Source organism: Coregonus lavaretus (genome assembly GCF_964263955.1).
Source record: "Coregonus lavaretus genome assembly, chromosome: 9".
Classification (NCBI taxonomy): Eukaryota; Metazoa; Chordata; class Actinopteri; order Salmoniformes; family Salmonidae; genus Coregonus; species Coregonus lavaretus.
This window is the reverse complement of record NC_139996.1, coordinates 34,050,348-34,076,958: the sequence shown is the minus strand read 5'-3', so window position 1 is coordinate 34,076,958 and position 26,611 is coordinate 34,050,348. Positions and strand designations below refer to the sequence as shown.

The 26,611-nt window shown below is 43.4% G+C and overlaps 2 protein-coding genes across 3 annotated transcripts in view; one reads left to right on the top strand and one right to left on the bottom strand.

Moving 5' to 3' along the window:
• The window catches only part of st3gal2 (ST3 beta-galactoside alpha-2,3-sialyltransferase 2), a gene marked incomplete at its 3' end in the record, with an annotated part of 9,422 nt that extends 5,263 nt beyond the window's left edge, over positions 1–4,159 (top strand). The window contains exons 2-6 of the mRNA XM_084168514.1: positions 527–720; positions 1,575–1,754; positions 2,130–2,175; positions 3,761–3,880; positions 3,986–4,159. Of these exons, the coding sequence (XP_084024640.1) occupies positions 527–720; positions 1,575–1,754; positions 2,130–2,175; positions 3,761–3,880; positions 3,986–4,159 (714 nt within the window). The remainder of the gene's footprint in view (positions 1–526; positions 721–1,574; positions 1,755–2,129; positions 2,176–3,760; positions 3,881–3,985) is intronic.
• A 3,267-nt stretch (positions 4,160–7,426) lies between these two features.
• LOC311135068 (alanine--tRNA ligase, cytoplasmic-like) lies at positions 7,427–26,580 on the bottom strand. Of its 2 annotated transcripts, none has more exons than XM_084168938.1 (21): positions 26,502–26,580; positions 22,683–22,850; positions 22,173–22,361; positions 21,833–21,978; positions 21,100–21,291; positions 16,657–16,801; positions 16,412–16,557; positions 16,208–16,316; positions 15,803–15,953; positions 13,970–14,094; positions 13,344–13,488; positions 13,035–13,213; positions 12,647–12,760; positions 12,317–12,523; positions 11,810–11,994; positions 11,563–11,671; positions 10,974–11,087; positions 10,766–10,885; positions 10,474–10,560; positions 8,563–8,676; positions 7,427–8,421 (listed from the first exon to the last, which is right to left on the bottom strand). In XM_084168938.1, exons 2-21 carry the CDS (start codon positions 22,824–22,826, stop codon positions 8,242–8,244), a joined length of 2,901 nt encoding a protein of 966 aa, XP_084025064.1. In that variant the 5' UTR covers positions 22,827–22,850; positions 26,502–26,580; the 3' UTR covers positions 7,427–8,241. The 2 variants fall into 2 exon arrangements, with proteins under 2 accessions (XP_084025064.1, XP_084025063.1); XM_084168937.1 differs by having other exon boundaries at positions 22,683–22,827.
• Positions 26,581–26,611: the final 31 nt, after the last annotated feature.

Genomic DNA, 26,611 nt, shown 5'->3' with positions numbered 1-26,611 from the left:
TCATGCAGGGGAAACTGAGAATTGGGGGTGGCAGGGGGGAGTAGCTGTGTGAGGAGAGAGATGGCGAGAGAGAGAAAGAGGGTTGTTTGTGGGAGAGGGAGAGGTATTTGAAGTGGGTGCCAATAGCCTGATGGAACTGTTTTGTTTGTTTGTTGGGAGGTGCTCAGATAGCAAAGTGTTGAAAAACAGCCTCTCAGTTTCACCTTCAATGTTTATACATAGATGTCCTCTCTCTCTCCATTTCCCGCCAAAACATCTCACCTCTTTTCACCTTCATTTAAATATTCAGTTTCCTTTTCTTTTTTCATGAATCACTACTACACCCTCCCCTCTGCCCTATTTCGACATCCTGGTGGAGGAAAGAGAGGAGAGTGTCCTTTCCTGCCCTCAAAACCACCTCTTCTTCTCCCACCCCATCCCCCTCTCCTCAGCCAGTCTCAGTGGCCTGTCCTCCCATTTGAGTCTATGGTACTGCCCCTGCCTGCTCTCCTGACTGTGCTGCCACTCTGTCGCCCCCTGCCTGTAGATGCTGCAGCCTCAGTTCAAGCCCCACACTATCCAGCAGGTGCTGCTGCGGCTGTTCCAGGTGATCCCAGGCCGCTCCCCCTACGGCTCTTGGGACCCCGCCCGCTGCCTGCGCTGTGCAGTGGTGGGGAACTCAGGCAACCTCCGTGGGGCCGGGTACGGGCCCACCATAGATGGCCACAACTACATCATGAGGTGAGGAAGGGAAGGAGGGTGGGGGGGGGTAAGAGAGAGAGGATGTTTGTTTTCTAAAGCTGTTTATTAGCTATTAAGTTGTATTATACAGTGTATTATACTGCATTGTAAGCTATTGAAGGCTTTCGTATCTCTGCAGAACACTGTGTACCCTTATGGTTGGTGGGTGGGGAGGGGGTGTAGGGTGTCCTCAACAATGGGTTCTGCTGATGTCTTGAATCAGATTATGTTTGATGAAATCGTCCCTCCTCATTGGCTGGATGATTGGTCATGTGACCAGCAGCTCTCCCTAGGCTGCGGCTTTGTGTCTTAAGAAGATAAAAGCAGCAAAACATATAGATTCTAACGGTAATGCACTAAATCCTACGGATCCAATCCCTCTCACTGTCTGTCTGCAAACACAGACAGACACATACGTAGCATATACTCAAACAAACAGCACACATGCACAGCCATGCATACAGTACACTATGCAATTACACACACACATAACGCATACACAACCCATGGACAGGGATGAAAACAATCAGTGACAATATCTAAGCATGGGAGTGGGTTTGTGTATGAGAGCGGGGGGAGAGAGAGTGTTTTTAATGAAAGTAGAATGTGTGTGGGTGGATAAATAACAGTAATGAAACCCAGCATAGCATCCAGGGATCAGCAGCCATTTGCTGCTCTCAGAAGCCTGCCTGCGTGGGCCCAATCAGCTACTACTCTGTCTTCATGGTGTCTGTCTGTCTGTCTGTCGTTCTTCCCTAATGTCTTGATATCCCTCTGTCCGTGTCTGTCTGTCTTTGGAGCTGCTTCCAGCATGGTCTGATTCCCTGTGTCTGTCCTGTCTGTGTGTCCTTCAGGATCAACCTGGCCCCCACTGTGGGCTATGAGGAGGATGCAGGCAGCCACACCACCCACCACTTCATGTACCCAGAGAGTGCCAAGAACCTGGCAGCCAATGTCAGCTTCGTCCTGGTGCCGTTCAAGACCCTGGACCTGCTGTGGATCACCAGCGCACTCTCCACTGGACAGATCCGCTTGTAAGAGCAATGCTCACGCACACACATGCACGCACGCATGGATACAAACACACACACACACACACACACACACACACATTCACACTCAATCCAGCTCCATTTATATTGCTTTAAGACACACACACACACCTTTTCACACTAGCACATTTTGTTAATGTTCAAAGTGACCTGCTGCTTCACAACTTCACAAGCACGTTGCCACTCTCTCTCTCTCTCTCTCATCCCATTCCAGGTCAGAGAACATCATCAACAGAGCACTCTCTCTGTGGAAAAACGGGAACAACGTGCCATCTGTGAATTATTCAATCACTTAAAAGCAATTTAGAAAGTAAAGGATAAAAGAGTGTTAAATCTCTCTCTCTCTCTCTCTCTCAGTACCTACGCCCCTGTGAAGCAGTTTCTACGGGTGGACAAAGACAAGGTACTAAATCTATCATCATAATCTTTCCCTTCAATCTCTTATATGTATCAGTCAATGGTACTTTTCAACGGAACACAATTGTAGCTGAAGAACCCTTTTAGGTTCTAGATAGAATAAAATGTGCTAAGAGTGTAGCTGTGCTGTTGAGGAACTAGAGCAAGAACACTTGTAGTTATTTTGTTTGGAACACAACCCTGCATCCCTGACATCACACAATTACTGTTGTTGTTTACGCAATCCAAAAACAGTCCATTATGAATCGCAATCTGGGTCAGGTGGGCATAATTTAAAAGCTTATTCTATAGCCAGTATGACTAGCTAAGTTATACAATACGATAGATAGTGCAGTGTTAGGCTTTCACAATGCAATTCATGGAAACGGATCATAATGTGGTGAGCATAGAAAGGAGTGCATTCAGGTGCGTGTGTCGCGCCAATCCTCTTCACAGTAGACAAACGGGCTCATTCTGTTCAGAACAACCCAAGGTATGACGCCATGTCATCTTGTAAGTGTACATCAAACATAGTGATCATAAACGTTGACACTGTATATGACATGAGTTTTATGATATGGAAATGTGAAGTGCATATTTGGACTGACAGGTGTTTGGCTTGTTTGTATGACATCAAAGTAGTATTTATAATCCTCAACATCTCATCTTTCAAAATACATAGAGTCCTCTTAATTTACAGCATTTCCCTCACTCAGTCAACAAAAAATTTGCAAAAGTCTGCTTAAGACCTGTTTCTTAAGACCTGCCCAAAAGAGAAAAAAAATGTCTCTGTTAAAATGTAGATGCCCCAATGGCGGGTCATTGCCAGCTATTTTTGTTCATCGAGTTCCGGCTATTTCAGTGTTAAACGGCCATATAGCACTGCACATATGCTTTTGGTTCAAGTGCAAGTTGTCAAATTTGACGATTACTTGTGATTTATCAGGTCTTTGTTAATGGCTGCAGTTATGAAGCTTAGGAAATATGTAACTGAAATTGTTCAAGCAAGAAATTCATGCAATACAATTGATTCTGTAGATGCTCTGTTTTTCATTAAAATAAATGTTCTACTTTGTATTGTATACTTCTTATTTTACCATTGCATGTTTTAGGTAATTTCTTGCCATTGGTGGAGCTTCAGGTACTGTCTACTAATGTAGCCAGCTTCTGGGGAGAAACAAGTCATTTATAAATGTTTCTAAAGTATATATATTTAGTAAATGTTTTTTAAGGATCTACATTAATCAACAACTGAGGAAGTAAGTGCATGTACTAACATTTACAGATGCACTCATATAACAATTGATAAATATCCCATTCATGACATATATAAATACCTTATAAATAATCTTATGAATTGACAATAACTCCTTTATAACTGGTACATTATTAGTACATTATTCATCATTTACAAATTGTGAACATACTATGATCAAACACCTTATTAATTATCTTAGAAATCATTAATAAATCATTACAAATGTATAAATGTGTAAATGGCTATTTAGAGATTTCTTATTGACATTTACAAATGTAGGAAGAATTATTAATAAATGGTAAGTAAACTCTTTACAAACTTTTTATCTCCACAGGTTCAGATTTTCAACCCAGCCTTCTTCAAGTACATCCATGACCGCTGGACCAAGCACCATGGACGCTACCCCTCCACAGGCATGCTGGTCCTGTTCTTCACTCTGCACGTGTGTGACGAGGTGAGGTGCTCACAAACACACACACACACGTCTTTCGATCTGTTAAGATGAATATGATTTGTTGGTCTATCTGTAATGTTTGGAAACTTTGGTCTTGTTTTCCAGGTGAATGTGTTTGGCTTTGGCGCTGACAGTCGAGGCAACTGGCACCACTATTGGGAGGAGAACCGCTACTCTGGAGAGTTCCGGAAAACAGGGGTACATGACGCAGACTACGAGGCCCAGATCATTGACTCTCTGGCGAAGGCCGGAAAGATCACAGTTTTCCCTGGAAAGTGAGGAGAGCTGGAGGTGTGGTGGGCTGGACAGGACAGGCTTACAGGAACATTAGAGTACTCATCACCACCAGACTTCTTTACGTGCTTAGTTATCTGTTTCTTTGTGCTTTGCATAGAGAGGGTTCCAAAACACTAGATCATACGTTGCCTGATGACCCTGTTCCCATTGTGCAGTAGGGTAAGATGCTGGTAGTTGTGAGTGAAACTACATGTGACTACACACTCTGCCCCCAACAGGCCTACCTCCATAGCCCAAAGCCCTGAAGAGAAAGGGACGGTCAGAACTATAGGGCTCCTGTAGTGGGGGCAGAGAGGTCTGGCCTAGCCACTGTATGGACCTGTGAACCAGTCCCATCCACAATCCCACCTCCTGCTCATCCACAGGGGGTTGAGTCATCACATGCCTTAGGGGTCTCACACCCAGACTCCGCCCCATCCCACTCTGTAGCCCCCACCCTAAATGTCATGGCAACCAGTGACGGACACTGATCTATCCATGCCATGTCCACACCCACCTGTAGAGCTACTGCTAAAGCTCCCTCGCCCCTCGGAGCTGGGAGGACTAGGTAGTTGAAGTTTACGTGGTTGGAATCCCAGAGGCTACTTCAAAATAAGAGTTACTGTTGTAATTATATGACTATCATGTTGAAGGTATGTACGGCCCACAGGGATTTGATCACATATACAGTATTAACCGTTTTATTTGTTTTAACTATTTTAAGTGACTAATCATCCTACTAATTAGGTAGATTGGGGAGAGGCTTACACATGGTCAAAAACAACATAAGCAGACATAGAGAGATAAGACTAACACCACTCACTCATTAACATACACACACACTCTCCCACACATACACGAGTTCACACAATGTTCTTGATGAATTAGAGCAAATACCACTAAGTATTGGACTGAGTAAAAAGAGCTCACACTAAGATGACCTGCTGCCTCCTGCTGCCTGTTAAGGGATACTGCATCACTCTGAGGCCCAGACATTATGCATACATAGGACAAACTGAAGGCTGCCTCTTCTGTGTCATATGATGACCACTTGATAACTGAAAGTAATATGGCACAACATAACTAACCCGACTGCTAGTACAAAATGCCATTATATTTTCAGATCAGAGTTTAGGAACTCTGAAAAGGCAGGTAGCTTAGTCGGTAGCCTAGGCAGGTAGCTTAGCGATTAAGAGCGTCGGCCAGTAACTGAAAGGTCGCTGGTTCAAATCCCAGAGCCGACTCTGTGAAAAATCTGTCTGTGCCCTTGAGCAAGGCACTTAACCTTAATTGCTCCTGTAAGTCGCTCTGGATAAGGGTGTCTGCTTAAATGTAAAAACTCTATCTTCAGTCCTGGCTGCAATCGTTATTAGCCAATTTGGCAATGTGACATTCAGTTAAGGATGTGTGTTGTTGTGTAATCATATGATGATATGGTAAATACCATCATGTACTGTATGATATACTTGTATTATCTCTATCCTTTGCACATCATGGAGTTCTTATCTGACATTGAGTTGGGCAGATCACTGTAGCTGATTCCTATACATAACTCATTTCTGTGTGGAATTTTTGTTGGTTTCAGGTATGTGTCTCTACCTGACACACATACTTTAAGGACATCTACGGAGTGCCACTGAGTTTTTATCAGCCCTCACTCCTTACTGGTGTGTGTGTGAGAGAGAGAGAGAGTGCTGTAAAAATGTTTTGTGTGATTTACTTAGTTTTGTTAAAGTTTGATTTTCAGTGAGACCCCTCTCATAACAAAATAGACACATATCAGTAATTTACAGCCATGTGACAACACACACACATCCATGCTTGCGTGCCTTGTCCCAGTGTTGAACATACCTTTCTTGCAGTGCACCATAAACCTCAGTACACATGTGCTATCTTAAATTTGATTTAGTAGCCTGCGCAGGACATTCATACAAACACAAAGCCCCTTCTACTATGGGTACCGCTACTGTAATCTTAACAGCGTGTCAGTCATGTCTCTTACACACATTCTGAGGGCTTGACGTCTTCTCCCTGACATAGACCATACACCTTATATTAAACACACCCCCTCTGGTCTTACCTGGCTGAGAGCTGTGCCTTCTGGACCCATATGTTTCACTCTGCCTTTCTTTAGGAGCCAAGTACAGAGGCTTCCTTTATGTTGTTTAAACAGAACTCATTATCTAAAGATGAAAGAAAATCAACTTATCTGTGACTAGAAATGGGTAAAATTGATGACTATGGTTGTATTCATTTGCTCTTAATCTGTGTTTTGCCATTGTGTCTGTGATTCGTATCTGCTGAGCTAATGTGTTCAAGATGAAAGCCGATGGCATTGTGTCTAGTGGTTAAAACATATCTCCACCTTACGTCTGTGTAAGTATACCCAACACTTTTCTGGGTGGTACTACTAACCATGCCAGAAATAAAATGTGCAATACTTCACCAAAGAGAATCGAACACAATTGACATTGTTCTAATGATTGGACATATCTTTAATTCTATTACTCCCCATTACTTTTGTAATAACTCTATAAATGTTTATCCAACAGGACAAGACCCATATCTACTATATTAATAAAGTTAGCACATTGAAGCTGAACGCCACGTTCTAGCTCAACGTGCATCATTTTGTTTTCACATAGTAAGGATACAGTATGTTCCCTAATATGTTGTTCCATTGCTGTGTTCCCTGTGGGGAATTGACTGTGTGAAAGGAGAGAACTCCCTTTCCACTCTGCAGTCCCTGATAGTATCCTTCCGTAATGGATAGTTTTGAATGTATTTGAGTTCATCGGGTCTGGCTTGAGTGGCTTCTAGCGCTAGCTAAATGGTCTCTTATGAAGCAGCCATGCTGTTGCAGTGTTTTGATGGTTTTATCTCCAGCTCTTCATTAGAGGTCTCTTGTGCACAACAGTATACACCGACAACAGACTGTACGTACCATCAGTGTTACTATCATTATTACCAATAGTATCCTCATTAGTATTATGACTATCATTGGTTGTCAGTACTCCATATTTACTACTTAAAACCTCAGTGTGTGTGATGGACTGTTTTTAATCATATGCTATTGTAAAAATAAAAGCAACATGAAAAAAGGGTGGCTTTCTGGGTATTTTCTACAGTGGGGCAGTAAAAGAGCACTTGCAACACGTCAGCCCCGTACTAATGCTGGACATCGTTACCTGGAATCAGACAAATAGATAATCTTACCATCGCCCATAAACTACAGGAGACGAGAGATCTAAATACTAGTAGAAGTAGAAATCAAGTGTTATCAGTATTTTTATTCCACAACATGAAATGCATCAGACATGGACATCACAATGCATTCATAAGTGCCAATAAAATGCATTTCACCAAACTGACAATGTCATGTCATCCATTTATTTAATTCATTATTAATTGACTACATTAATATTGAGATGTCAGACAATAAGACTGTTACACAGCTGGTGGCGCTGACTGGTGCCAAGGTTACTGTTGTGAATGTACATTACAACTGCCAGGAAAGCCAGTCTGCAGAGACCACATCGCTCCACAGTCATGGAGGGGAAGTGAGACACAAACGCAATGACATGGAGAGGCCAATGAAATAGAGAGAAACAAGCAATGAACTGAAGCAGTTTACCGTTGAGTATTTCCATCATTAGTTAAAAGGTGGAGGAAGATGGGATGATGGAGGACTAATACTATCTACTACAGGACAGATCAGATAGGTGTATGAGGATGCTACCCCCCACATCCTATCAATCATTCGATCACCTAATCAGAGTGACCTCCTTCGACCACACAGATCTTGCAGAGAGCCATCAAATTGTGCATGGATGAAAACCATGGTATCCTCCATAAATTGCAGATGCATCTCCCTTTCAGAGAAAGAGGGCTATTGTATCTGCTTCCTTTCTAACCTTTGGATGGGTGAATGTTCCTATGGGTGAATGTTCCTATACAATTTTCTGGAACGTCCAGTTCAGAGACACAGAACAGAGCTGGAACATTCCAGTGGGGATGGTGGGGTTGGATCCAGGGGTCTTTCCCCATAATCCTTCACCACACCCCAGCCTCCTCGTCGTCCTCTATTAATTTTCACCCAGTTTAAGTTGGGCAAACTGGTTGGCCATCTGCAGTGCCTCCTCTATGCAGTGTGTGTTCCTGCCAGTGGCCTGGGCAGACATATCCTTGCCACCACCCTTGCCATCCATCAGAGGGCAGAGCTCCTGCACCCACTCACTGGCCTTCAGGCCCCGGTTGGCAACATCCTGGTAGAGGAGAGAGTCAAAAGATAAGATACTATCCCAACAAAAAAATGCAGGTTATTGCATTACGCACAAACAAGGAGCTAATCTGTGAATTATAGTGTGCATGAATGCAAACACACGTAGGTTGAGCGAATGGCTTACCTGGGGCACCTGGCATAAACAGATTATCTTTCCAGCATCGTTGTCTACTGTGAAGAGCATAGCAGCAGTCTGGGGGGAGTTGGTCTTCAGCAGTTTCAGAGACTCATTCAGAGCCTGTGACAGAGAAATACACAGTGACAGGGTTAGAAAATAGACTATATATTTCAGTCTAATTACACTTTTGATTCAAACTTAGGGATGACAATCTGTGCCGCGGTGTGTTGTAATTCTCCACAGTGGTAGGATTGGCTGTAGAGAAGATAAAAGGATGATGATGTTACTAGGGCTGTTGCGGTGACCGTATTACCGTCACAACGGCGGTCATGAGTCATGAAGGCAGTCAAATTTCACCTGACCGTTTAGTCACGGTAATTAGGCTTCTCCAAGCTCTGATGCTGCTGATGGTCATTAGTAGCCTACCAAACTTGCGAACTGCCTGGTACTCAGCACTCTATTGTCCCTCTAATCACTCTGACATCAATGCAAATGTGATCATGAGAGCCCAAGAGCTCATGTTGCGCAACATTTCTATAGGCTATGCAATTGCGTGAGAAAACAGTGATGACCTCTATTAAAAAGAGGAGGATCCCTTCAGCTTTCTATAGGCTACGCCTACTATATTTATTTCTCAACTTTCCTAATATTATGCAAATATTAAGCTTATCTTTACAACAGGAGTACAGCCTACCTGGCTGGCATGAAAATGAACCACAGGAAAAGCATCCTCCATTCGCTATTTAAGTGCAGAGATGACGTGTGCGCCTTGCTGCGCTTATTATGTGAAGAAATAGCCTAATCGTTTATCAACATTTTAAGCTAAACGTTCTGATCTGATGCGTCAGCCTCATTGCGTAAAAACTTTTTTTTGATGCTAGTGGTTGTACTAATTTGGGATCTATCACATCCCACAACTGTCCCAGTCTATGTTTGGAATATTTATATCTCGCACAGAATAGGTCAACTTTTATAGTATGGGGGATAGTAGATTGACATAGGCTAGTGCTTTTGCTGTTCATTAGGCCCACTCATCTTGTTGGCTGACGAAAAGTACATGTGTAATTGGATAAGGACGCACGCAGTTGCGTCCCCGATATGTCTGTCTTCACTTGTAGCCTGTGAGAAAGACCCGATCACGTGATGGAGAACTGTGTGAGTGAGATGAGAGGTGCTTCGGAGTGGGCAGCATTTAGGGAGAAAGGCTGCAAAAGGCATGTATTTCTTTAGGGTGCATTATGGCCACAAAGGGGATGCCGCAGGGAAATTCGAGACATTATCAAGTGCTTCTCAAATTGTGAATGAGAGACCGCGCAAAAAACCTGCGCAAAAAATAAAAGCTGAGCTCATGCCTTTCAAGCTACTTTTTTCCAATCATCATTAGAGTTCCTTCATGCATTCTTTGTTAATCGCACAACACAGAATAGCCGCATGTGCGCACTCCCTCAAATGTTTGGAGAAAATATTTATATTTTATTCAGCTTTGTTCAATTGTATTCTTCATACTATAAAATAATGGCACGGAATTCTAAGCAAATCTTGTCTGTAAATGAATTAGTGTAGACCACAGCCATATGGCATAGCTAGATCAGGACCTAACATAAGGACAACTCAGAGTATGCTATTCTGTTCTTCTGAAATAGACTACATTTTCTTCATATCATGTTTCTTTAGACCTGTCTAAAATAAATAATGGATTTATTGTGAAGGTGTAGGCTATATTACATGGATCTATTAGACTTTTTTAAATGTAGATGTTCCAAAGGTCTGCATCAGTGGCTTGTAGGCTATGTGTGGAAGCCAGGAGATGCTAAACGTGTTTATGTTAACTAACGGTCAATTACTTTGAGACCGACAGTTATTTGCTTGATAATCACCGGCTGACAAAATTGTGACCGCCACAGCCCTAGTTGTTACCTTGGCAGAGGCTCCACTTTCCATCTCCATGACTACCAGCGGCTGGTTAGGGCTGCTGTCAATCATCTCCTTGGTCTTTTCAAGAACCTGGGGGAGGGGAAGCAGAGAAAATATAGCAATGAAAGACCAGCTGAACCAGAGAACATTAGGAAAGCACCATTCATATAGAATGACCTGCATACTCCCCAACTACATAGCACATCAATTTCTATGACATGTAGTATCCCTTCACCCAGTAAAAAAAACCTCCACCAACCCCCCCAAAACCCCATGTCTGGCCCCTCTCTCTTACCCTTTTCTGGACGTCAGCCTTGCTGGCACGGTCCAGGTCATCCATGGTCTTCTTCAAGCCCTTCAGGGCCTCCCTCATCTTATCCTTCTGCCACTGGGAGATCACTGCCATGCCCAGAAACTGCAACAACACAGAACAGAGACATAGTAAGTAAACACACAGACAGACACAGCTCATTAAGGGCTGGATGTTCTGCGACAGCTCTCACCTCTGTCATGTCAGCGATTTCCTTCTGCACGTCTTTATTGGGGGCGGTCTGAACCTTCACCTTCTCCCCCAGAGCAGACAGAGACTGTCTCAGAGCATCTACTTTCCTCTGGGCCTGAACAGAGCAGGGAGGGGATGGGATTCAAGTTAACGTTAGAGCACAAAATAGTTACCGTTGAGTAAATAGCGGTTACGAAAGAGTCTTACGTATACCGATCATCACCCACTAGTCACTTTAATAATGTTTACATATCTTGCATTACTCATCTCATATGTATATAGTGTATTCTATAATATTCTACTGTATCTTAGTCCATGCCGCTCTGTCATTGCTCGTCCATATATGTATATATTCTTAATTCCATTCCTTACTCTGTATTGGGTATATGTTGTGAAATTGTTAGATATTACTTGTTAGATATTACTGCACTGTCGGAACTAGAAGCACAAGCATTGCTACACCTGCAATAACATCTGCTAAACACATGTATGTGACTAATACAATTTGATGTGAACATTTTACAAAAGTATAATGACAAACACAAATGTCAAGCATCCAGTAACGGTTGGGAACAGTTCTGTCCTCTCACCTTCTGTGCCTCTGCTCCTGTCACTGCAACGATACGGCGGATTCCCTTGGCGATGGCCTCCTCTGACACAATGACAAAAGGTGCAGCATGGCCAGAGTTCCGCAAGTGCCTGAAGTTTCAGACAGAATGTACGGAATACAACCGAGCAACAATCTCACAGTAAATTCTCAAACAACATCTCTGTATTTCTGAATCATGAGTTGTAACTTTGCAAAGTAACTGCAACCAAGGTGAGCTGTGTACTCACGTTCCTCCGCAGAACTCAATGGAGGTGAGGGAGCCGGCAGCGCTGCTGGGGTCAGCCAGGAGGTCAGCCACGGGGATACCAATGGACACCACGCGCACCGGGTCAGGGTAGGTCTCATCAAACACAGCACGCAGACCCTGGATGGCTTTAGCTGCTGCCAGGGGGGTATCCATGGCATAGACATGCTGTAGAGAGACAGAGAAAGAGCTGATGTCGTGACTTGGTAATACACGCTTGAAAACAGTGCATTCTGTGAGGAGGAGAAAAGGATGACAGGAGCCTTGGGGTGACATACTGTATAAAAGAAAACAGGAGACGAGACAGAATGTTAAGGTGCAATAAGGCAAGGAAACAGTCAAGGAATACTCAAATAAAACAATAGACAACAGGCCTGAGATCAATAACACCAGAAACCAAAGAGCTCAGTGTAAAAACAACACTTGATCAAACAGAAATGAACATACCCCTACTCACACTTTCAATGACCTATGACCTATGACCTCTCACCTTTGCGTCGCGGATCATGGCGCAGGCAATCTCCTCTGTGCGTCGCACCTCTTCTGTGCTCAGAGCACCTTTGGCGGTGAAGTCAAAGCGCAGGCGGTCAGGAGCCACCAGGGAGCCACGCTGGTCAGCCTCTCCCAGGACCTCCCGCAGGGCAAAGTTCAGGATGTGGGTGGCAGTGTGGTTACTCATGATGGGCCTACGACGAGCCTGAGAGAGAGGGGGTGGAGGTTGGATAATAGACAGAGATGCAATCAATTTCTATAAATACCAAGTCAGTTAAGAAAATATCGACATTGAGTCATTAAAATGTACTTTTGAGTGATGCATTACCTCATCCACGTGCAGAATGACGTGATCTCCAACCTTCAGAGTGCCGTAAACCGTTCCTACATGCAGCACGTATCCACCCCGAACCTGAGTGTTCTTCACTGTGAACTCCATCCTCTGAGGAAGGGAGTAACATGTGGTAAGAAGGAGACAGAGAATAACATTCCATTTACATTTTAGTCATTTAGCAGACGCTCTTATCCAGAGGGACTTACAGGAACAAGGGCACATCGGCAGATATTCCACCTAGTGGGCTCGGGGATTCAAACCAGCGACCTTCCAGTTACTGGCCCAACGCTCTCAACCGCTAGGCTACCTGCCGCCAACATTCATGTCTAATATGGCTTTTACAACTGAAAAAGAGTGGCCTGTCTTCCATGTAGGTCCTTACATCATCTACACAGTCGTCCTCTCTCAGCATGTAGCCCTCGTCGAAGCTCTGTCCTCCCTGCTCAGCATAGAATGAAGTCTTGTCCAGCAGAACCCCACACTCCTGCCCTGTCGTCACCTCATCCACAAAGGCACGCTCCCTCCTCAGAGCCAGCACCGTGCCCACAGCCTGCTCAAACTCTGGGACAACCACAGAGAAATATACAGGGATTAAAACAGACACAAGCAAGAAAGTGATTTGAATAAATACCAAGCGAACAATCTTTGAGTTGGTTAATAAAACTGAGTTTATTTTATTTGGGTCTCTCACCATAGTTGCCGCTGTCGTCAGCACTGTAGCTGTACTTGAGTGTGTCGTCAGTAGCAGCGATGCCCTTGTTGCGTAAGTCCTCGATGGCATAGATGTCCAGCATGATGTGGTCCTCATCCCCAGAGCCCTTCCCCTGGGACTTAATCTGAGCGGGAGGGACATGGAGGAGACAGCCTTAGCCCAATCTCTGTTCTATTTCCATTGCAAAAACCTGCAACTAACTTCACTCCAATGATGAATCAGTCATTCATTATGCGGAAACATCATACTCATTCTTTAGATAGAAAGCCAACTTGCATGTTTAGCACTGATATCATATGACATTATTGAAGTGATTTTGACCTTCACTCCAATGTGGAAAGGAGCTTTTCAGTATGAATTAACACTGCAAGTAATGGAGCTGTAATGTCTTGTAAATACTGATTTATCTAATAAGCAGAGCAAGGCACTACTCACTTAGTGCAATACTGACTGAGAAATGCTGACAGAGGAAAGCATTCATGTCTGTGTACATTCACAAAGCAGTACATTTCCAACCTCTACAGGCAAATTAAAAAATCCACATCAACTCCCATGCCAATCCAAGGCTCTATCTTTTCTACTGGTCTCCATTTCTACACTCTCACCTGGGCAGCCTTCTTCTCCTCCTCAAAAGCAGCAACGTCCACCATCATCCCCCTCTCCTCAGCGATTAGGGCAGTGAGATCCAGGGGGAAACCGTATGTGTCATACAGCAACCAGGCGGTGTCACCTACACAGGGAGAGAAAGAAGAGAAAAGGGGGTAAAAAACATTCTGTTTTGACAAGGTAAATGTTTCTAATTAATAATTAATACAGTGAGGGAAAAAAGTATTTGATCCCCTGCTGATTTTGTACGTTTGCCCACTGACAAAGACATGATCAGTCTATAATTTCAATGGTAGGTTTATTTGAACAGTGAGACAGAATAACAACAAAAAAATCCAGAAAAATGCATGTCAAAAATGTTATAAATTGATTTGCATTTTAATGAGGGAAATAAGTATTTGACCCCTCTGCAAAACATGACTTAGTACTTGGTGGCAAAACCCTTGTTGGCAATCACAGAGGTCAGATGTTTCTTGTAGTTGGCCACCAGGTTTGCACACATCTCAGAGGGATTTTGTCCCACTCCTCTTTGCAGATCTTCTCCAAGTCATTAAGGTTTCGAGCCTGACGTTTGGCAACTCTAACCTTCAGCTCCCTCCACAGATTTTCTATGGGATTAAGGTCTGGAGACTGGTTAGGCCACTCCAGGACCTTAATGTGCTTCTTCTTGAGGCACTCCTTTGTTGCCTTGGCCGTGTGTTTTGGGTCATTGTCATGCTAGAATACCCATCCACGACCCATTTTCAATGCCCTGGCTGAGGGAAGGAGGTTCTCACCCAAGATTTGACGGTACATGGCCACGTCCATTGTCCCTTTGATGTGGTGAAGTTGTCCTGTCACCTTAGCAGAAAAACACCCCCAAAGCATAATGTTTCCACCTCCATGTTTGACGGTGGGGATGGTGTTCTTGGGGTCATAGGCAGTATTCCTCCTCCTCCAAACACGGCGAGTTGAGTTGATGCCAAAGAGCTCGATTTTGGTCTCATCTGACCACAACACTTTCACTCAGTTCTCCTCTGAATCATTCAGATGTTCATTGGCAAACTTCAGACGGGCCTGTATATGTGCTTTCTTGAGCAGGGGGACCTTGCGGGCGCTGCAGGATATCAGTCCTTGACGGCGTAGTGTGTTACCAATTGTTTTCTTGGTGACTATGGTCCCAGCTGCCTTGAGGTCATTGACAAGATCCTCCCGTGTAGTTCTGGGCTGATTCCTCACCGTTCTCATGATCATTGCAACTCCACGAGGTGAGATCTTGCATGGAGCCCCAGGCCGAGGGAAATTGACAGTTATTTTGTGTTTCTTCCATTTGTGAATAATCGCACCAACTGTTGTCACCTTCTCACCAAGCTGCTTGGCAATGGTCTTGTAGCCCATTCCAGCCTTGTGTAGGTCTACAATCTTGTCCCTGACATCCTTGGAGAGCTCTTTGGACTTGGTGGAGAGTTTGGAATCTGATTGATTGATTGCTTCTGTGGACAGGTGTCTTTTATACAGGTAACAAGCTGAGATTAGGAGCACTCCCTTTAAGAGTGTGCTCCTAATCTCAGCTCGTTACCTGTATAAAAGACACCTGGGAGCCAGAAATCTTTCTGATTGAGAGGGGGTCAAATACTTATTTCCCTCATTAAAATGCAAATCAATTTATAACATTTTTTACATGCATTTTTCTGGATTTTTTTGTTTGTTGTTATTCTGTCTCTCACTGTTCAAATAAACCTACCATTAAAATTATAGACTGATCATTTCTTTGTCAGTGGGCAAACGTACAAAATCAGCAGGGGATCAAATACTTTTTTCCCTCACTGTATGCTAATGTAGCCCTTCAGTACCAGGGATGATCTTGATGTCTCCCAGACTCTGGATCTTCCTGTCCAGGATCTTTCGCCCCCTGCTGAGTGTCTTGAGGAACTGCTCCTCTTCCTCGTTGATGATGTCCTTTACCATGTCTGGGTCTTTCTTCAGCTCAGGGAAGGCATCACCCTGGAGAGGGAAAGGGGATACCTAGTCAGATGCACAACTGAATGCATTCAACCGAAATATATCTTCCACATTTAACCCAACCCCTCTGAATCAGGGTGGTGCAGGTTGCTGCTTTAATCGACGTCATCGGCGCCCTGGGAGCAGTTGTTGTTGGGAGTTAACTGCCTTGCTCAAGGGCAGAATGGAAAACAGGAAAGGACTAAGAGGGAGGGAGAGATAGTGAATAACATGAAGAGTAGGATGAGATTTCTTACCAGGGACTCTACCACCACATCAACTAGGGTAGCAAAGAAGCCTCTCTGAGCACCCAGCTTCTCGTGAGAGTATCTCACAGCACGACGCAGGATCCTCCTCAACACATATCTGAACACACAGAGGGAGAAGGTTAACATGTGCACATTAAGAGATTGATGTTCAGACAAACATAGACAGACAGCAGTACAGTTAAAAGGGCTCACCCTCTCCCTGTGTTGTCTGGCCTGCCCCCGTCAGAGAGGGCGATGGTGATGGTGCGGGCGTGGTCAGCCAGGACACGGTAGGCCATGTCAATGCCATCTACGTCCTCAGCACCAACCTTTCCTGTGTAGTCCCTGGCTCCTGTACCCTGTTCAGAACAACCACATTGGTACAGTCAGACATGTCATTCAGAGCACCCAGAACACACAGAGAATAATGGTAAATAGGGTTTGGTAGTGGTGCTTGCCTTCTGGATGGCCTGGAAGTAGGGGATGAAAAGGTCTGTGTCGTAGTTGGACATCTTGTTCTGCAGCACAGAGACCAGACGCTCCAGACCCATGCCTGTATCAATACTCTTCTTAGGCAGGGGCTTCAGCTCTGTCTCAGACTCCCTGGTGGGGGTGGGGGGGAACAGGTTCAGTGAGATCATGTGTCTATGCACATCTGCATGTGCATTACACAGGATTGAATTGAACACGAGTAAGGAATTGCATGTGGGAATATTCTTATTACACATGTGACTCGTTTCAGGAAACTAGGCGTATGTCGCGCGTCATTACTTCACAGGATAGACATTTGAAGGTAAAAACATTTTTTATCAAAATGCGTTTCTTGGCAGAAATGCCTTCTGGAACATGTGAACTTTCATGTGCCTTAATCACAAACTTGTATGCCATCTGTAAATACGAATATAATTGTTAAATTACGAGCCTAGTTGGTTTAGCCACGAAAAAAGACAGGAACCTTCCCGCTAGCCATGATTGGCTGAGATAATGGATGGGCTGGACATGCCGAGAGATGAGTTCGGATTGGTCTGCCATGTAGCATGCTTCAGTCTATAACATGAGCTGCTTAGTATGTGTAGGTAATCCTTTCTAACGCAGCTTTTTTTTCATATCACGAAGAACTGCACAAGTATTGCTAAGGCGCTCCACTACTGGAGAACCGAGTTTTGAAATCAGTGGAATGCCCGGTGGAAGCAGAGTATGATAGCTAAGGAGATGGAGAAAATTCAGCCGTTTGATTGCAAATGCGGAGGGAGTCTAAAAGAGAAGAACACAGAAGGCTGTTGTATAAAACACCCGTCTCCGGATTACATCTTCAAACTAAGGGCAACCATGGCATCCGTGACCGAGAGGGAGAAGCGTTCATCCATGTATATGGGTAAGAGAATCTAGCTAGCTACATTTTTCAGATATTATACGTTTCTAATTTTGTCAGAAAGTTGTTTTCATTGCAAGTTAAAGCGTACTGTTAGCTAGCTAGCTAACATTAGCTGGCTGGCTCGCTAGCTAACATTACGTGTATGATCTGTGTAGTAATATTATTCGTATCTCAGAGTCATTTGCATTGCTAGTTATAGCCTAATGTTAGCTAGTTAGCTTCAGCTACCTGTAGATTCATGCAGGGTAGTAACGTTATGAGTTGGGATTATGGTTCATTGTTTAGCTAGCTACATGTCTAAACAAAAAGACTCCACTATGCAAGTAACCATTTCACTGTACCGTTTACACCTTCTGTATCCTGTGCATGTGACAAATAATCTTAGATTTGATTTGATATAGTGTGTGTTTACCAGAGATGGTAATGTGAAGAACAACATGACCTGCACCAAAGTCAAATTAGGATATAACGTTAGGCCAACGAGACAGTATCCAAGTTCTAAGATTCTCCGGTAGAATGCCCAGGTTTTCATCAAGGATCTCTCTGTACTTTGCTCCATTTATCTTTCCCCTCAATCCTGACTGGTCGCCCAGTCCCTGCCACTGAAAAACATCTCCACAGCATGATGCTGCCGCCACCATGCTTCACCGTAGGGATGTGCCAGGTTTCCTCCAGATGTGACGCTTGGCATTCAGGTCATAAAGTTCAATCTTGGTTTCATCAGACCAGAGAATCGTGTTTCTCATGGTCTGAGAGTCCTTTAGGTGCCTTTTGGCAAACTCCAAGCTGGCTGTCATGTGCTTTTTACTGTGGAGTGGCTTCCGTCTGGCCACTTTACCATAAAGGCCTGATTGGTGGAGTGCTGCAGAGATGGTTGTCCTTCTGGTGGTGGTTCCAAACTTCTTCCATTTAAGAATGATGGAGGCCACTGTGTTCTTGGGGACCTTCAATGCTGCAGACATTTTTTGGTACCCTTCCCCAGATCTGTGCCTCGACACAATTCTGTCTCAGAGCTCTATGGACAATTCCTTCGACCTCATGGCTTGGTTGTTGCTCTGACATGCACTGTCAACTGTGGGACCTTATATAGACAGGTGTGTGACTTTCCAAATCATGTCCAATCAATTGAATTTACCACAGGTGGACTCCAATAAAGTTCTAGAAACATCTAAAGGATGATCAATGGAAACAGGATGTACCTGAGCTCAATTTCGAGTATCATAGCAGAGGGTCTGAATACTTATGTAAATAAGGTGCTTTTGATTTTTTATACGTTTGCAAAAAAATCTTAAAACCTATTTTCACTTTATCATTATGGGGTATTGTGTATAGACCGTTGAGATTTTTTATTTTTTTAATCCATTTTAGAATAAGGCTGTTACGTAACAAAATGTGGAAAAAGTCAAGGGGTCTGAATACTTCCCAAATGCACTGTATACTAAATTCATTTTTAAACAGGTGGGTTTATTGGCGTTAAAATATACCAGTTATGCTATTTTGGACCACCAGGCTGCTGATGTCATGCAGCCTGTCGTTTTTGTGTTTATACTTTTTCACAACGACAAGTTTGATGTCGGACGACAATAGAATGTTCAGGATGTCACTGCGACAACTGTATACAGACATGTCGATAGACGTACTATAAACCAGCCTTTAGTCTTGAAATCTTTGTTTGTACACTACCGTACTCTCTGTTTAGCACATGGCCTCACAAGTGAATCCTTAAAGAGATGGGTGGGGCTTAAGAGGCTGGAATGATGCTAAATGGGTGTAGACAAAGAAGAGCTCTCCAGTAGGTGTACCAAAACATTCAAGGACCATTTTCTCAAAAGTGGGGTTACAAGTTTATCAACTTTCAAAGCAGAATTACTTTCCCATTGTTCCTCAACTGTAGTGTATGATATACCATTTTCTACCTCAGAGTCTCTACTTTTATTCAATGTTAAAAACACAATTTCAAATTTTGCTACATAAGACCGAATCGAGCCGGTCTGTCACATATTTTACAGCTTATTATACAGTGGGGAAAAAAAGTATTTAGTCAGCCACCAATTGTGCAAGTTCTCCCACTTAAAAAGATGAGAGAGGCCTGTAATTTTCATCATAGGTACACGTCAACTGTGACAGACAATTTGAGAAAGAAAAATCCAGAAAATCACATTGTAGGATTTTTTATGAATTTATTTGCAAATTATGGTGGAAAATAAGTATTTGGTCACCTACAAACAAGCAAGATTTCTGGCTCTCACAGACCTGTAACTTCTTCTTTAAGAGGCTCCTCTGTCCTCCACTCGTTACCTGTATTAATGGCACCTGTTTTAACTTGTTATCAGTATAAAAGACACCTGTCCACAACCTCAAACAGTCACACTCCAAACTCCACTATGGCCAAGACCAAAGAGCTGTCAAAGGACACCAGAAACAAAATTGTAGACCTGCACCAGGCTGGGAAGACTGAATCTGCAATAGGTAAGCAGCTTGGTTTGAAGAAAACAACTGTGGGAGCAATTATTAGGAAATGGAAGACATACAAGACCACTGATAATCTCCCTCGATCTGGGGCTCCACGCAAGATCTCACCCCGTGGGGTCAAAATGATCACAAGAACGGTGAGCAAAAATCCCAGAACCACACGGGGGGACCTAGTGAATGACCTGCAGAGAGCTGGGACCAAAGTAACAAAGCCTACCATCAGTAACACACTATACCGCCAGGGACTCAAATCCTGCAGTGCCAGACGTGGCATATAACTTTTTGGTAAAAACTCAACTCGTCGTGTTTGGAGGACAAAGAATGCTGAGTTGCATCCAAAGAACACCATACCTACTGTGAAGCATGGGGGTGGAAACATCATGCTTTGGGGCTGTTTTTCTGCAAAGGGACCAGGACGACTGATCCGTGTAAAGGAAAGAATGAATGGGGCCATGTATCGTGAGATTTTGAGTGAAAACCTCCTTCCATCAGCAAGGGCATTGAAGATGAAACGTGGCTGGGTCTTTCAGCATGACAATGATCCCAAACACACCGCCCGGGCAACGAAGGAGTGGCTTCGTAAGAAGCATTTCAAGGTCCTGGAGTGGCCTAGCCAGTCTCCAGATCTCAACCCCATAGAAAATCTTTGGAGGGAGTTGAAAGTCTGTGTTGCCCAGCGACAGCCCCAAAACATCACTGCTCTAGAGGAGATCTGCATGGAGGAATGGGCCAAAATACCAGCAACAGTGTGTGAAAACCTTGTGAAGACTTACAGAAAACATTTGACCTGTGTCATTGCCAACAAAGGGTATATAACAAAGTATTGAGAAACTTTTGTTATTGACCAAATACTTATTTTCCACCATAATTTGCAAATAAATTCATAAAAAATCCTACAATGTGATTTTCTGGATTTTTTTTCCTCATTTTGTCTGTCATAGTTGACATGTACCTATGATGAAAATTACAGGCCTCTCTCATCTTTTTAAGTGGGAGAACTTGCACAATTGGTGGCTGACTAAATACTTTTTTTCCCCCACTGTAAATTAATTACCTGTTGTACTGGATGAACACCAGGTTCCAGATCTCCAGCACATTGGGGTCGTCCATATTGACCAGGTGGGCAGCATCTCTCCCCCCGATGCGGTCAAAGTGGATCTCACTGCAGGGCCCACAAGGACCTGTGTCCCCCATCTCCCAGAAGTTATCCTTCATGCTGCCAGGTATAATACGAGCCTCGTCCATCCTGTCACCCAGAGAGGAGACGCAGGTAAAACAGTGGTGTATTCATTAGTCAGATTCCATTGCAAAATGTTTTGTCTGTTTGCGACAAAAACAAGTTTCTATTGGACAAATTCATGTAAAGTCCCTACCCGTTTGCTCTGTTTGCTTCCATTTGGTTCCTAAAGTAAATACGAAATGGTTTCCGTTGCAAATGTTTTGCAAAAGACTAAACGTTTTGCAATGGAACCCGACTAATAAATACCCCCCAGGTGAGACTCAGAGGAGAGGGAGAGGTTACAGTAGGAGCAGGGAGGGAGGGAATACAGGCACACAGAGAGAACAGGATTGTTCTCACAAGACTGTTTTTGTAACCAGCAGAGTGGCGTCTAGAGGTTTGAAAAGGGAACAGTACCCTGAGAGAATTATCACCCAACACATAGTGTTACTGACCACAATAACAAGAATAGAAAGAGTGCAGCCTATTTGTATCATTCAGGTAGATTTTGATATATAATAGCCCTATTAGTTCTGACAAGAATTTACTACTCCTGAAAATCACTCACCCAAGGTCCAGCCAAATCTGTTTACACTCCAGATCTGGATCCAACCCAGCTTCTTCATGACCCCCGAAGTAGGTGACATAAAGGCGCTCGATGGGAATCCCAAATTCCTTAGTCAGCAGCTCCAGGGCCATCGTACAAGCAAGGTGCTGCAGGGAGAGGAGTCAGCAGGAAAGGAAATAAGAGAGAGACAATCAATTAATCTTCCCAACACGCAAACACATCCACGGTTAAATGGTGTTAATCGCTGACACACCATCTTGAGAGACTTGTTAAAATGTTGCTGCGTCATTACAGATCAGATGACTACTACAGTATCTAACGTCCGGTCTCCATGGCTTACTTTAAAGTAGTCTCCGAAGGACCAGGAGCCAAGCATCTCAAAGAAGGTGTGGTGGTACACGTCCTTGCCCACATCATCCAGATCGTTGTGCTTGCCCCCAGCGCGGATGCACTTCTGTGTGTTAGCTGCACGCTTGAGTCTGGCCATGGGGTGGGACGGGTCAATGGTGTTCAGGAAGATAGGTTTGAACTGGAAGGGGAGTTTGGGTAGGTGGACAGAGAGAGAGGGTGGGTGAGAAAGATAGAGATAAATTGGGACAAGTATATTTCAAATAGTCTATTCTTTCCATGCAACTGAAAGAAGCTTCAAATATGGACAGAATGTGTGAGTTTAGGAGACATCTGTTTTAGGACAATACACTCCCAGAGGGTATAATTCCACTGTGCTAAGACACATCCACTGAGTTGAGAGGCTGTAATTAGCCAATAGAGCCACACTCTCTACAGACCTGCAGAAGAGAAATATTGGGGAAGGGATAGTTGGATGGGTAGCGATAGTATTGCTGCGTACCTGGTTCATGCCAGCGTTAGCGAAGAGCAGTGTGGGGTCATCCAAAGGTATGGTGGCGGACGAGTGGACATACTGGTGTTCATGGCGACGGAAGAAGTTGATGAACTTCTCACGGATCTGAGCAGCAGTCAACAAAGAGTCCATTCTGAAAGGGATGCCGATTGATGACTGATGATCACACAGACATTGGAAAAACAGTTAGGAACAAACAAATTAAATACCAGTGAGGGAGAGGGTATGGGTAGGCATGTGTGAATACTGAAGGTAATAAGCTAAAGTTTCAATTAAATGATTCTGTGTCCTTGCTTCCACTGAAATAGCAAGCAAATGGAAAAATGGGTTTTGCTTCTTTTGTTTTAGCAAACTGAATATCAGTTTCAACCAAATTCATGCGAAAACAATGTTTACTTTACAGCACATCCCTGACTGGACCTATAAAACACTAAATGGAGATGCCTACCACATCATTGGATAGGCCTATGCAGCATGTTTATGAAAAGTTTGGCCTCATTGTTGGGAAAATAGCCCCAGGGTCTGTCTAGGCCTTAGACCCCTTATCTTCACCACTGTTGAAGCTTTATAGCAGGCCTGCCCGGAAGGCAGGAGAAGATCCCACATTAATACAATATTCCTCTTTGTATGAGGACCTTTGAAGCAATTTCCTGTACCTCCCCTGAGGTAGGATTATCATTTTGCTGTATACAGTAATCCTAATTTACACCTGCCAGTCAATCTTAAAGTTTCAAAGATCACTTGATTACTTAGCTAGCCATTACTTTAATGTAAAACCAAGTCATGTGTGGACATATAGCATATGTCGCAGCCATAATTAAAAGGTAACAGAGGTCCTATTCCCTGAGGTGGAATCCTTGATGATCCAGGAAACCCCACAGCTGGTGCAGACAGCCCCCAGGGGAGACACATGGACGGTAAACAGCCCATGGCATGTCCCGGTCTAGCCCTTGATCATGACTCCCAGTTCCATTTCATTACTTACACATAAGAGTAATTGGATGAAGGCGTCTTCTGTATGGGGGAGTTCTGTTAAGAGCCCCAAAGCATAAGGACCTTTTCTTTCATAAAATACAACATTTTAACCTCTTAAGAATAGGACCCTTTTTTTCAATTTTCGCCTAAAATGACATACCCAAATCTAACTGCCTGTAGCTCAGGACCTGAAGCAAAGGATATGCATTTATTGATACCATTTGAAAGGAAACACTTTGAAGTTTGTGGAAATGTGAACTTAATGTAGGATAATCTAACACATTAGATCTGGTAAAAGATCATACAAACAAAAAAACATGCATTTTCTATTGTTTTTTTTGTTCCATCATCTTTGAAATGCAAGAGAAAGGCTGCAATATATTGTAGTTTAGGCGCAATTCATATTTTGGCCACTGAATTGCAGCAGTGTGTATGCAAAGTTTCAGATTGATCCAGTGAAGCATTGCAATACTGGACTATTTTGTATCAAGTCTGCCCAAATGTGCCAAATTGGTCAATTGATACATTTTCAAATACATAACTATAGAGAACATACAAAAATGATATGGTAATACAAAATGTAAGTTTACACACTCCCAGGGATGTCATACATGATGGTGCATTAGCTTTTACACTAACTTTCACACATCTAGATGGCCGAGCGGGGTGGGTGTGGAGACAGAGACAGCAAGGGTTCAAACTGTAGAACCCAGTTCCTACATTTGAATATAAAAATGGATTTTATCAAACAAAACTATGCTACATTTTATCTCTGGGACCCTCAGGATGACAAATCAGAGCAAGATTACTGAATGTAAGTACATTATTTACCTTCAGAGGTAAATGTATCAAACCAGTTGCCATGACAAAAGTGTTTTGTTGTTGTGCACTCTCCTTAAACAATAGCTACTGTAAATTGGACAGTGCAGTTAGCTTAAATTCTTGTTAATCTTTCTGCCCATATAAAACATGTCTATGTCCTGGAAAGTTTGCTGTTACTTACAACAGCTACACTAATCACATTAGCACACGTTAGATCAACAGTCCCGTATAGGAACAGTCCTGTATACGGGTGAAGGTAAAAAAAAAAAAGAGGTTACATTGATTCACACCTGGATAGGGTTAGGGTTCACACAAGGCCATACCTCCATGTTACAGTGCTTGTTTAGGGAAAACAGATGGAAGACAAGAGGCGACCACCTGTGCTAATTATCTATCTAGCATGCTCCTAACACCTGTGTGTGAAGCGGGGTGGACACTACATGACTTTCAAAATCCTAACATCGCTGAGCCTCTTACATTAAACGACTGTCTTTCCTGTAGTTTTTTGTGTGTTGCCAACATAGTGGTGCACACACTAAACGATGTGGCACAGACGGTGGTCACATACTACAAGATTCTTCACTTTCTCGCAAAATCAATGATGTGATTCGATTTAAAGTAGTTACGAACTGTGGCTCAAAGCAGCCTCATAAACGTTCAGTCAGACATTCACGCTTGCTATACAGAGTTGAAATATCTAGCCAATATTTTGAATTGAATAACATTGCTTGTGAACTTCAGAGCTGTAACGATTTTATACTTTTGCTTTGGTTGAAGGCAAGTACAAACGCATACTAGTAGTAATCATCGCTCCTGCTCGAGTCTCTACACATTCTGGGTGATGCGAAACAAAGTAATCTCACTGACTTCTAGCTGATCACCGTTCTCAAAACGTGTCGTTGCACATCTCACACTACAAGAGCATTGCAGATTTTGTGCCGATAATCAAACCTGTTTTTAAATATCGGGGCGTCTGGGACTGCTCAAAGACGAGATCCCTAGCCCTCAGATTGCGTCTTTGACCTGCTCACATTAAAACGAGCGTCAGTGACGGCGGCGCGCCCGGAGTTCGCAACTAACGTACATTGGGATTTTGCCTCCGATCTCAAAAACTTGTCTGGGACAGCTAAATCGTGGTCAAAATCGTGTAGTGTACACCCGGCTTTAACTTGGGAAGTGTATAGCGGAAGTTTAGTTTCGTCAGATGGAGGCACCCAGAGCTGTTTGGACCTGTGCAAAACTGCTACAGTATGTTTATCTTTTTTATTTGAAGGATTATTTCTTGCTGATGAAAGATAAGGTACATATGTTTCGAAAGCCATATCACAAGCGATTATTATTGACGTTTCTAAACCTTAAAACATAGCGTCGGGATTGTAGTTCACACAAGCCAGTCGTGGGCAAAACTAATGGCTGAAAACTGTTGGGAGAAGGCAGAATGCAGCCTAGAGTTTGAGCTAGTCCCGGTCCTGACTACCGAATCACCGAGTTAACAACCGCCCGCACGGTCTTTTTTACAGCAAACTCATCCTGCAATTATAACCTGCCCTGACCGTAGTTATTTTTTCATCCATACATCCTTGTGTTAAAATGAGCCACTTAGTTACATTGAGCCCTTCCACGTCTGTGCAAATTCGTTGACTAGCAATGCATTCGTTCTTGGTTGGGTAGCTAGCTAATTCCCTAGATAGGTAACTAGCTAACGTTGGATAACTAAATAAAGTTAGCTCGCTGGATCTGGTTAGCTAATGGAGATAACTTTAAACCCAGCTAGTTAATACCATAGTAAGGCATAATCTAACGGTGTATGAATAATTATGCCATTCTCATTTCTCAAGTCATTCAATGAAATCTGCTCGAGCAGCTAGCTCATTCATTACATTTGTAACGTCAGCGACATTCGAACAAATTAAGTAGCTATATTAGACATAAATCCGCTGTTTTAATCATTTTGATAATGACAGGCACCAGTAACTGTACTCCAATCAATGAAACATTTTCGATACTCACAGAAGTTTATCTTTATTATGTTTCTGTCACTGCTCGCACTGACTCCCCACGCTGACACAATGAAAGTGAAACGCAGTGTACCCGCCTATACACAGACACTATTGGTTTGA